General features: G+C 36.2%; 1 protein-coding gene across 1 annotated transcript in view; it reads left to right on the top strand.

The window, feature by feature from the left end:
* The window catches only part of fgf12a (fibroblast growth factor 12a), a 311,326-nt gene that overhangs the window by 138,348 nt on the left and 159,131 nt on the right, over window positions 1–13,847 (top strand). Inside the window, exon 2 of the mRNA XM_048164785.1 lies at window positions 4,348–4,451. Coding sequence (XP_048020742.1) covers window positions 4,348–4,451 — 104 coding nt within the window. The remainder of the gene's footprint in view (window positions 1–4,347; window positions 4,452–13,847) is intronic.

Below are 13,847 nucleotides of genomic sequence, written 5' to 3'. Positions count from 1 at the left end.
GCAGCTTAGCGCACCTTGCCCGGAAAGGTCACGCCTCTTACCATAACGTGGAGATGCATGCGCTTAGTGTTATTGTAAACATAGTTTTACATCAGTGGTGTAGTCCTAAAAAAATGAGTGGTGTACTATTACCCAGACCCCCGCCCCCCCCAAAAAAATACACACACAAAAAAAATACAAAAACAATGTTAACACGACAGTAAATGTGTTTTATGTTGTTGTTCACTAGTAACATGTTTCATTAAAAACAAATAAATACAATGCATTCTAAAATTGGTGGACATTTTTAATGCTTTACAGTTTGACTATTATTTAAACATGCTGCTTTGGAATTATATTCACTGTGAAAGTTGATATCTGAAATTAAAGTTTCATTTTATTCAAAAGGGTGTTAAAAAAAGCCAATTATTCGAATTGATATCTAATTTAGAATTTATATCTAATTTACATATTTATATCTAATTTATTAACATTATAAAAATGTGGTCACAAACAAACAAAAACATTAGTCAGGCTGAATGAAAATTTAATCCACTCTCTGTCAGTAGGTGGCGCATATGGAGCAGCAGAAATAGAGCTGTTTCCCAGTAACCTCTGTAAACTCAGTTTATTATTATTTAGGACTATGTAAGCTTATCAGTTTGACAGAATTTTCTACTTCATTGTGTTATAAGAAGTCAAACTATATCATTTTCCATTATCAAAGCATTTGTTATGAAAAATAACAACCTACACATAGCCTATAGAAACAACAGAAGATGTCACAGGTGTAATATAAATCTAGTGAATTCCCTTAATAGGTTATAAATTCTACAAGTTATCCAAATTTACCACAATTACTACAATAAAACTATATAAATTCTAGTAAGGGTGGGTCATGAATAGTTTAAAAAGCTCCCTAATAATTGTTGGCGCAAAATGATGTCTGTCCTCTTTTCAGTCTTTTGTTCATTTTGTCCATCAGTCTAGATCACGTTTGACTTTCTCTATAGTGTTTCAAAGTGTTTAACTCTCAATAGAATTCAAATGGATCGCACATTTTATCATCAGTGTTGGGATGGCTCGTGGAAATCTTATCACACTTTTGGAGCGTGATAAGATTCAGAGTAGCAGAATAATATGTTTTGCATCACGCACTAATGCATTAAATAAACAAGGCTTCATTTGCGCTGATGGTCTTTTCAGTTTGTAGGGAACTTAGCGCTTATAAAAGCTCTGAACGCATGATGTAGGCTATGTAATTAATTAATAGTCTTATTTCCTCACCACCATATTTCTCACGCCGAGATCGCTGCAGTGATAGAAATGCGCTCAATGCACCGCTTAAAACACTGAGTGGCTTTGATTGGAGTCTCTCACTGCAGTGCGAACACGCACTGTCAAGCCTGTTTTTTAGCCGATGATGAGCGGGAAAAGGTAGAATGACAGAAGTGCTCATGCACCAATTACAGCAAAGAATCGCGAGTTTACACAACAGCATTGGACACACAGTTAAAGGGGAAGCTAACAGGACATTATTTTATGGACTTTCGAAGCAAAAAACAAGTGGGTATACGCAAATACTGATCCTTAGAAGTCGTAATACGCAAACAGCCCTGAGCAAAAAGTAAGCATACGGCGTATGCGTGCGTATCGCCCCGACTACACCACTGTTTTACATGTGGATTATAATTTTCGGGAACCGAGTTAAACATAAATTGTAACCATTGATCTATAAGTACAGCGTCCCTGGGAAGGCCAAACAAAGGTGATTGGACTGCGGGATGAAAATAACAGCGTTTCGACGACATGGCGACAAACACACTCTACAAACGCAACTCTTGCTCTTCTCCGTGGGAGCGCAACAAGACCACGCCCCCTTTTTTTGTGTATTCCTGTGGGCGGAGGTTAGTCAAAAAACTGTTTTAGTGATGTCATTAAAGAAGGAAGTAGAGGGATGTAGTCCAAACTGGCCGTTCGATGTAGGCGACTTCTGTTAAATAAAATATCTCGCTTGGCATTGAACTTTGAGCTTTAAAATTTTACAGATTTTATTTATACTATAACAACATTACACACTAACTAAAGTTTGAAACATGGGATCACGAAGAACGGGACCTTTAAACTTTGCTATTTCTTTTCATTTTTTTTCTTGCAGACACTGTAACAAATTATTTAGCTGTTGCTCCTGAACTGAATGCCTCGTTAAATAAAAACGAAGTTGATCGCAAATGAAAGAGCTCTATGCCCTGCTCCACTCGCATTCGTTTCTATATTGGCAGGGATGCGTTCCTCAGCAGTTCATGTTTAGGTAATGCAAATTGTTGACAATCATCACACACTGCTCAAACATTCTAAAAACCTACAAAGCCAATTGAAATGCTTGGATTGAACACTTCAATGGATTAAACATTTTTATGTAAAACCTTTAAATCCATTACAATATTCATAATTAAGACACTTAACCTATGCCTTTACCTGCTTTGTAAGTTAAAACACTCATCAGGTAGGCTATTCAACACTCTGTATGAAAAAATATCGATTTACACCTTTATATTGTCCTGCACCGCCAGCGTGAAGCTAGTGAACTGTCCTTCCCAACCCCCAACATCTAGGAGAAGAGAGTCTGAGGCTGACTACTAAAAACAAAGAGAAGTCGCACAAGAACTAAACTGCAATATTCTAGACATTCTCCACATATGGCTATAACATTATTATAGTGTAGACAGTGAAGGAATTAAATCATTTATATGCTGTAGCATTTTTGTCATAAATGTTTATTCATTGTTAAATATTTCATTATTTCAATGATTGAAGAATCAGACAATTTTGCTACTTTGTTTTACTAGGCCAAGCAAAATGATATGGAGAAAATGATAACATCATCATGTTCTTTGTTGCCATGAACAACATTTTCAACTTAATTAATCCCACAGGGATCCTGGGATTATCACAGCCGTGTTTTTCTGGATAGTGAACCCCCCATAAAGTGTTTTCATTTATTTATTTATTTTTATTTCACACAATCACTGCTTATATTTCGATTAGAATTATGCAAATGTAAATTCAGTCATACTGTTGAATAATATGTGTTGCTTATAAAATGGAAATGCATGGTAATTTTATAGCCTATGTGTAAGAAAAAAAAAAAAAAAAAAAAAAAAAACATTATGGTGTAACATAAATCAATGTGTTTTAGCACAGCAGGAGACTCTGTCTGCATTAATAATAATAAAAAAAGTATTTGTTCATGAGCTTATTTGAACCCATATGACTGGCATTTTTGACCAATACTCTATCACTCGACTATGAATAGACTTTCCGCGAAATGCCCAGAAATTCCCTTTTCCAGCAGTGCCCAGGGTATCAATGCAAGCACGCGTGAGAGAAGCGGTCTTCATTCATTTCACTTCGCAATATATAAAAATTATCAGCACCATTGCACCTACTTTTTTTGAGGTGACATTTTGGGCACTGACTGTGAGATATGATGGTCTTATGGTGGGTTTTTTTTTTTTTTTTTTTTTAATTATAGTGCAATGGGGCACATTCAAATCCTGATCAGTCATCACGCTGCATTTTGATCTGCGGCTTCTCACTCTTCCAGGGAAGATCTAATCTGTCAGACGCGCAGGCCATTACCTCCAACAGTTCACTGTATGTGGAAGGCAGGCTGAGAGAGCTCCATTACCATGTCTTCACCCTCCACAGCCATATCCTGCTATCTGCTGGATCAGATGATTCAAGCGACAGAACATAAGCATCCAGCAGATCGCTCGCGTCAGCGGCAGGGGAATGAGAAAGAGACATACCTCGCTCAAAATCCGACAGCTCGATCAGCAAACCCCAGGATCTCAGTCTCTGCTGGACCTCAGCTACAGCATTTCCTGATCCATGGGGGACAGATCTGAGATTTTTCATGAAAAAACTCTCCCAGTGTGTGTGTTGTGTGCTCGAAAGGGTTTTCACCAAGACAAAAAATGCACAGGTCGTGTGTGTCCTCTGGCTGGTCGTGTGTAACCAAGGGCTGTCGCAGGCCAATGTCATTGTTGCGTTTGATACACATACTTCAGAGATTGTTATGCTGGAGACATTCCCCAAAGTGTCTATGGAAGCAGTGCGAGTTCCCATTCGAAAGGGAACTAAGAAAAACTAAGACAAAAAATGTGAATAATGTAAACTACAATAAGATTTTGAAAGGCAATAATGCATTTTTCCCCTTCACTATTACACAGTAACCCAATCAAGATTTTAGATACTGTAGTTTCATAATGCTAGATTAGATAGTAGTTTAGCACTGTTTCTAGTGTGGTTCGAGTAGTGCCAAACCTATTGTTACATACCATGTCCTGCTTATTTTTTCCCTAGCTCTTTTCAACCTCATCCCCGTCGGCTTAAGAGTGGTGGCCATTCAGGGGGTCAAAGCAGGTTTCTACATCGGCATGAACGCGGAGGGCTTCCTCTACAGCTCAGTAAGATTCTTCTTAATCAGTTTGCTGTGTGCTTGTGAAAGAATGCTGCATGCAGTGCATATTGTATTCTTGGAGCTCATTTATTTATATTTATACCTGTACTCTGTGAGCTCAGCTTCATTAGCATAAAAAAGTGAAAAGTGCTGCATTCCCACAGAGAAACCTTGTCTTTGCTATCTTGATTCAGTTGTTAAAACCTTGCAGTGTAAAATTCAGAAAAAGGGCTGCTTATAGCATGACTTACCAGCGTGACAGCAACTGGATTCCCTGTAGGCTTCCATTGAGTTATGGTGGATGACAGGCATATGTTCTTGCCCCCACTCAGTTAGCAGTTGAAACAGGTTTGTGGAAAAGTGTCGGAGTGAATTACGGACTTCTGACAGATTATATAACGATATTATTTATAAAGACAATCTAAGAAGAAAGGAATAAATTAATTTCCTGATGCCATTGCCTTGGCCCTTGAGGTTACCTGGCATGGATTTATTTTAGGCCATACTGGTAACACTTTGGTATGGGGAACACATGCTAACTATTAACTACCATTAATGACAGAAACCTGAATGCGAAATTTGTTAGCTTCTGACTATACAAAGATATATAACCATTTAAAATAATTAAGCTGAAGTAGAGGCAACAGGTGAAAAAGCAACCCAATTAAGTCCCTTAAACTTTATAAAACAGCTGCAGAGTGTAAAGTGTATATATATATATATATATATATATATATATATATATATATATATATATATATATATATATCTGTAACACTTATAATGTTCATTTATAAGTCACTTACGATTTGCTAACATTTTATGAATGTTTTGTTAATTCAGTTAAAAGCAGTGTTGGGGAAAGTTACTTTTAAAAGTAATTTGATACAATATTGCTTTTCTCCCTAAAAAAGTAACTAATTGCATTGTTTTTATGAAAAGTTATGCGTTACATTACTTTTGTGTTTTAATAACAACAAAAAAAATTTAGTTATCACTTGTAGTACACCATGGGTTCAAGTATACTATAAATTGTAACTAAATACATTTTTAAATACAGAGATAGTATATTAAAAGTACATTTTAGTTCATATTTCATGGTGTCTCAAAATAGCACAGTTGAGTACACTTAGATGTTCTTAAGATTATCTTAAGAAGTACTAAAGAAGAATTTTTAGTATATTAAGTACACAATAAGTGCGTGAAAATAGAGCACTTTAAGTTCATTATAGAAGTACATTATATACTTTTTTTTCACCTGGGAGGTGGGGTTATTAGACTTTATATCAATGCACCAGTTTAGCTAGAATCTGGAGGTATGCTTGCGTCTGTCGTTTGTTCAACGTCTTTGTCTTGGAGAAGGGTGTTTCCCAGGTTCGTTGGATTGATGCTGTGGGAAGCCAGTCACGTTCTGGTGTGCTGGCAGATGATTGGAGTCTCCCTCATAGCTGAAGTTTTAAGTTTTGAGGCGGGCAAAGATTGTGTAGTCGTTGTTTAAACTTTGCCGCAAAACTTAACTTAGAACATGAGACTCTCATGGAAAAGAAATGAAACTAAGTAAAAGAAAGAAAAGTAAGTGAAACGAGAGTAGTTGATGGCTTGAATGAAACTGTAAACTCATTTTTATCTGATCTGGAACTTCTTCTGGTCTGCTCGTCATTGTCTTGTCATCGTCATCTTGTCTGATTCTTTGTTCATGTCCTGAAGTTTTAAACTGTTGTTTAAATGTTTAGATGTTTGTCCAACCTCTTTGAGGAGTTCTGATCAATTAGGTATCGTCTTTGCTTCAGAGGTGGCTTTTCTCCTCCTCTCACCATAAATTACGTCATCACCTGGTCTCTTAACTTTCCTGCTCTTAGCAGAGAGTACAGAAAGTACAGTTTAGATATGATTTCTCTAAAAATAATATGATACATTTTTACACAGATTTCATTCAAGCAAAATTTTGAGTTATGAACAAGGTAAAACAAGGTACACTTTCAATTAACCATTCAACAGTTATAACAATTACATGAATTGTGAATGATCTAAGAATTATGGTAACCGTTGGTTTTCCTGTGGATTTCAACTCTGTGTCACTCAGAGGTCACTCAGAAGAAGAAGGTCTGTTTTGTATCTTTGTTTTGGGGATCAAACAACCTCTGGCATTATCTTGGTGGGGCTCGAGCTGTGCCCTCTTCAAACCAATCCGTCTTTTACAAGCTGCTTAAGTTTGAAATCATCTTCCTTAGCTAGGCTCATCTTTTACAAGCTTGCAAGGCCATAAAATACTTAGCTGGGGGGTTCATTAGTTAGCTCAGATGAGCTGGAGCTCACTCCATTTATGATCCTAGATTGTTGATTTGGAGTCTGGAGTTTTGAGATTTTGCATAGAATTATGTTTGAAGGAAACATCTAGTAGATTCATTTGTCTGGTTCGCCTTCAAATCCTACATATTCCCCATATTAATTTTCTGGTGACATCATTTGTGGTAAAAATTATGTGACCCATCATGCATGGAGCTCTCTGGTTCACATTTGATTTTAAGGTGGCTTACGGACATTAGGTGTGGTGCGTCAATCCTAATAACAAGACATTGACCCTTATGGGGTAGACAGGCATTTTGCCTAATAAAAGAAGGAAAGGATAGGAAGAGATACAACAAAAAGCAGCTGAGTGTCTACTGGTATAGCTTACAACTACTGTTGCGCAGCTAAAGTGTCATGTGTAATTTAATGAGAGGTGTTCTACCTATTGTGTGGGTAGTTACATGTTCCTTATGTTGAGTGTAGGCATGTCTATATTAAGCTATCTTTGAAACTTGTTTCTACCTATGGGAAGAACACGTTTGTTGGATGTTTCCCATGGTAGATGTGGTTAACTTCTGTGTGTTAGTGAGTATGTTAGTGGTGTAGTGTAGTGTAGAGTATGTGTGGTCAGATCTGTTTCAGTCTGTTTTGCTCCCCCCTTTTCTTGAAGGCTTGACCCATGTATTTCTTGGTTTGGTTTTGATGCGCTTAGATGAAAATTGGCTCTTTGCATCTGATTTGGAACAAGGGATCGTACATGATCTGATGAGAGTCCAGTAAGGCAGGAAGTTCAGAAAATGAGAGGTAGTTTGGCATGGCTGCATGGATCTGTAGTGCTGTAGTCGTCTCCTACTTTGCATTCCTCTTGTGGTACCTTCTGGTCTTGACAGACTTTCTGACCTTCTGTGCTTGATGTGGTTACTGTTGCACAGGCATTGTTCTTGAGTTTGGAGCTCATTTGGTGGTTTCTTGGTGAGTGATGGGTAACCACCCTAGTGAAAATTTTTTATACTTAAACACAATTTATTTGTATGTACTTTAGTATAATTAAATATATTTTTTGGCACGCTATAAATTGGTATACTTAAAGTCTGCTAAATTGGAACAACTAATTTTGTACTAAATGCATTTTAGTTGTCCAAAAGCAGAGCTGAAGTTCAAATAAGTTGTATTAAATATACTTGTTTGTGCTAAAGTGGAACTATTCCAAGTATTCTTAAATACACTTTAAATATACTCTTGTATTTAGGTTTTGAAATGCAGAATTCACTCAGAATAAACTTTAAATGTATTTTGGTGACATTAGAATTGCAATTCAATTACATTGTAAGAGTGTTGAACATACATTAATATTATACTGTTAACAAACTTTTAGTGATTTTAAAACACATTGCAATGGCATTCCAAGTGAACTTGCAGTGTGCTAATGGCATCATTATAGTGTGCTTATAAATAAATAGTGTGCTTATAAATTCTTTGTAAATAAAGTTACAGCTTTAGAATATTAGAATATGCCTTTTACAGACAGCACCAGTATACCAGTAACTTACTTATCCAGTGAACATCAGTGAACCAATGGGAACAGATTTATATGTATATTGAATGCAGGAACCAGTAGGGGCTGGAATCGAACCGGGGTCACGCGGGCCGCTGGCGGACAAGAGCACTCGGCTTAACTGTTACGCCACCACACAGATATAAACTATGCTAAACTGATGTTACTTTGTGTTACAAGTTATATTGTTACAAGTACAGCTATAAGCGCACTGACATTATTAATGACAACTATTAATGACAGCACAAATTATATGGATTAAAAGACTGTGAATTGCAAAATTATTAATATAGTACCACAGTAAGTGGTGCGTGAAAATAAACGTGAAACGGCTTGTTGCTGTACAACACGAACGTGCATTAAACTTTAAACTGTTGAAGAAATAAAACCATTAAACGCAACATTAAATATTAAGAATGTTTTGCTTCCCTTTTACCTGACATTATCTGTCATTAACACAACATGAAGCAATTGCATAAACCGGCACTTTAGTTTTATTCTTGTGCATGCACTAAAACAATTATGAAAAAAAATGTGAACGTGCAGAACTGCTTGTGTCTCCGTGTGTGCGGATGAAATATAATCCGTAGCATTCCTATGCCGATTGTCTCTGCGCGCTTCAACTCTCAATGCACCACAACTGTTTCTGACAAAAACACAATTAAATGATTTGGCGGTCTTGTGGATTTATATGTGACGCATAAATTAAAATTATTTACTTTTCATGCAGTAAACGTTTCTGGATTTATTTGACATTTTAAAGGGTTAGTTCACCCAAAAATGAAAATTCTGTCATTTATTACTTACCCTCATGCCGTTCCACACCCGTAAGACCTTCATTCATCTTCGGAACACAAAATAAGACATTTTTGTTGAAATCCGATGGCTCCGTGAGATCCTCATAGGGAGCAATCAGTGGCGTATGGGACACCCCCGCAGCCCCCGCGGTGCGTGGGGGCCCCACCCTATGATGGGCCACGTCGCAGATTCACCCATTTAGGCTAGACTACTTTATAGCCTTTGCTTTTTTTTTTTTGGAACTGAGCTCAACTGACTAAAGATGAAAATAAAGCATTCAACTGAAGCCCAAAAAATGCAAGCAGAAGATCATAGAAAATTGTGCTAAATTACCACAAAAGGGGGAAAAATTCATCACTGTTGTTCCCATCGCTGTTTGTAAGGTAGCCAAGACAACAGCAAGCTTTGATGCGCTGTGTTACTGTTAGCAGATGTGTGCCGAGACAAATAAATATGTTTGGTCTTTGCTGAGACATTATTATTGTTATTTATATTATTATATTTTGCCCAAACGTATCGCCAGCTCTTCTAATGGCCAGCTACCGGAATGTCTGAAGTTCTTTTCCAAATGTAGCCTAGCCAATAAGTCTTATTTCTTTATTCTTTTACTGTAACTACATGAATTTAGTTTAGGCCTACATCATTTGATGCACCGATCGAAATTACTGAAAATTTGTGGCTGAAACAGTAGGCTAATTTACGCGCTTGTCTAGAAGGGAACCTTATATACGCCTATACGCAATTTTGTGTGTAACTTAGAATTTAGACCAGCTAAAATATATTGTTAGACCCAAAAATATCTTTTCAATTAATTAAATAATAAAGACATGTAATAAAGTAATAAAGAAATTTAATAAAAACAGAAAGACGTCTATCGCTTCAGCCTTATTCAAAGGCCGCGGAAACATGGGTTCGTTACGCACTTCAATCCATTCCACAACCGACGTTCTTGGCTTTCTTCCTATTTATTAAATATAGGCAATTGGTTGATGAAACATTGATTGAAATTAAGATACAATTTCTACAAAACGAAATTCACTTTAAAGAAAGACTTACTATAAAACAAAACTTAATGAAGTGGTCAAACTCATGTCTGACCCACTGCATGTCTCCCGACATTGCACATCCGTCATGCTATTCACTTTTCATAATCAACATAGGTGACATTTAAAAAAAATAATAAATATTAGGCTATAGCCCAATATTTAAATATAAATATGAAACTAAACTGGCTATTTTTTTCCCTCTGGCCGACGAACGCGCCGGCGCGTTCTGATGGATTTTTTCCTCATGACAGCCGAAACAACTTAAAACAGGCCTTCCGTCATTTTTGGCGATAGCCACAGATTAGTGCAAGACTACAAATGGTCTACTTTTTTTATTTTTATTTTATATTATATTTACGCTCACAATAACAACAACACCTTGTAGGCTACTAGGCTAATAAAATAAATAAAAACAGGGTGCGCTTTCAGCTGTCTCTCTGCGAGAATCTTTCTGAAACGTCTCAAAAATTAATTTAAACTCGGCGAATAACTGTACCTAAAAGAAAGAAACATATCCATTTGATAAGAAATGTGTAGGTCTGTCTTAAATAAGAGGCATTCTATCCGCTGGAATGTGTTGTTTCTGAAATCATGGCCAGTGCTCGTTGCGGCTGTTATCCGTTCTCTTGGAGCTCCTTTGGTTTTAATGAGTAAATTAACCTAAAAATTTATTCCTGCCGGTATTTTAGTCTGCGATATCAAAATCACTAAAAACATTATATAGGCCTATCATATAGGCTAGGCTATAATATTATTCGATAATAACATCAAATGAATCAATGCAATGATAATTCACCACATGATTCACTGTTAAATCAGTTTTTGTAAACTGTGGGGCAGATGGACTCAGGTGCGCAACAAATTTTAACACATGACATCACTGCTTGTGGGAGGGGCCCCATCTCATTCTTTGCGGGGGGGCCTCACAGACTTCCAGTACGCCACTGGGAGCAATGACATATCCTCTCTCAAGATCCATAAAGGTACTAAAAACATATTTAAATCAGTTCATGTGAGTACAGTGGTCAGTGTATCGAATCATGATTCAGATCGCGTGTCAAACGGGATAGGACTAACTGCAGAACCGGAGAAACATACGTCATGACAAACTGAGGAGGACAGCGTATGGCGTTATTTTACTGTCAAATGTCGAGAGCACATTATTGTGACACGAGAGCATATCAGTGTAATGCGCGAGCGCAAATCTGTCCACTCGCGCGCGGATTTCCTCTGCTCTCGCGCAAATCTGGAAGCGCGCGCGCTCAAATATACAGTGCTCTCTTATGAACTGCCTCTCCTGCGCGCTCAAACTGCACATGTGCGCTCACGAATCTCTCCGTGCTCTTGCAGAAATTAATTTGCTTTTGGATTAAACGCTGTCAAAAGTTATAAACCAATCAGAAGAGACGACTGATCCATGAAAATGCTACATGGAATCTTATTGGCTGAGAGTGAACTGCGCCTGGAATTCTTTCGACAAAGATATGTATTTTATTTCTTCACAATTTAATAATATTTATCAAATGTAACCTAGTCTAACTGCATCACATTACAGGTCAAACCCCGGTTTATCTAAACAAACAAACAAACAAAAAATGTTTCTTAAAGTTATTGTGGTCATACGTTTTGTGTTGAAATTTATTTAAAAAATAGGTAACATTTTACAATAAGGTTTTTATTTGTTAACATTAGTTAATGTATTATCTAACATGAACTAACAATGTGCAATACATTACTGTAATTATTAATCTTTGTTAACGTTAAAAATACAGCTGTTTGTTGGTTGTTTACTTCACAGTGCATTTAATAATGTTAACAAATACAACATTTGATTTTAATAATGTATTAGTAAATGTTGAAATTAACATTAACAAATATTAATAAATGCTGAAGAAGAGCAATTCATTATTAGTTAATGTTAACTAATGCAGTTAAATAATGTTAACGCAACCTTATTGTAAAGTATTACCAACAAACATCTTCTGATTTAAGACCGAACAAGATCAGGTCAAATCATCATTCCCTTAATACTTAATGTGGAGATCACATACCACCATAGTCAATTTCTTTTGAGGTCTGGTATAAAACATGACATACAAAAATACCTAAGCTCTTGTGTATGCACGATTAAGCAAAAGAATGCGATCTTATTCCTAAATGACAACGATTCGGTTATGTCTATTAAACCTTTTGAAATTACAATCATACCAGAATATTTAAACCTGCTTTTGCATTGCTGCTGAAAGCAGTGGTCATGTAAGCTTTATGTTTTAAACAGCTTCACAAAGTGTTTTCAACAACACACTATTGCTACATCTGTGTTGCAAACATTAAATAATAATGCAAGTATTGCAATAACAATTTATAGTCTGAATATACACTGATTTCAGCAATTAAAATAAGTAGCTAAATGAACGTTGAAACTAATGTTGTTACACTGTTCTGCCAGTAGGTGGTGACCAGTGACTGTTAAAATGTATTTGATGTATCAGAATGTATTTGATGTATCAGAATCATTAATTCCAGACCTCAAAAGAAATTGACTATGGTGGTATATGTGATCTCCACATTAAGTATTAAGGGAATGACGATTTGACCCTGATCTTGTTCGGTCTTAAATCAGAAGATATTTGTTGGTAATACTTTACAATAAAGTTGCGTTAACATTATTTAACTGCATCAGTTAACATTAACTAATAATGAATTGCTCTTCTTCAGCATTTATTAATATTTGTTAATGTTAATTTCAACATTTACTAATACGTTATCAAAAACAAAAGTTGTATTTGTTAACATTATTAAATGCACTGTGAAGTAAACAACCAACAAACAGCTGTATTTTTAACGTTAACAAAGATTAATAATTACAGTAATGTATTGCACATCGTTAGTTCATGTTAGATAATACATTAACTAATGTTAACAAATAAAAACCTTATTGTAAAATGTTACCTATTTTTGAAAAAAAAAATTCAACACAAAACGTATGACCACAATAACTTTAAGAAACATTTTTTGTTTGTTTGTTTAGATAAATAGGGGTTTGACCTGTAATGTGATGCAGTTAGACTAGGTTACATTTGATAAATATTATTAAATTGTAAAGAAATAAAATATATATTTTTGTCGAAAGAATTCCAGGCGCAGTTCACTCTCAGCCAATAAGATTCCACGTAGCCTTTTCATGGATCAGTCTTCACTTCTGATTGGTTTATAACTTTTGACAGCGTTTAATCCAAAAGCAAATTAATTTCTACAAGAGCACAGAGAGATTTGTGAGCGCACATGTGCAGTTTGAGCGCGCAGGACACGTTTGAGCACGCAGGAAACAGTTTGAGCGTGCACACGCAATATCTGAGCGAGAGGAGAGGCAGTTCATAAGAGAGCACTGTATATTTGAGCGTGCGCGTCCAGATTTGCGCGAGAGCAGAGGAAATACGCGCGCGAGTGGACAGATTTGCGCTCGCGCATTACATTGATATGCTCTCGCGTCACAATAATGTGCTCTCGACATTTGACAGTAAAATAACGCCATAACAGCGCCAGACTAACAGCCTGAGGGCAGAAGTGGGCGAAGCAAATTTATCTTCGTAGACATTGCTCTATTTGGAGCTTTTTAAAGTTTAAAACCATGTTAATGTCAAATATTGTATTAAAACGATCTAACTGAAAAGATAGATAGATAGATAGATAGATAGATAGATAGATAGATAGA

The sequence above is a fragment of the Megalobrama amblycephala genome, linkage group LG17 (genome assembly GCF_018812025.1).
Source record: "Megalobrama amblycephala isolate DHTTF-2021 linkage group LG17, ASM1881202v1, whole genome shotgun sequence".
Classification (NCBI taxonomy): domain Eukaryota; kingdom Metazoa; phylum Chordata; class Actinopteri; order Cypriniformes; family Xenocyprididae; genus Megalobrama; species Megalobrama amblycephala.
Note: the sequence above shows the minus strand (reverse complement) of the source record. Positions and strands in the feature narration are given on the sequence as shown.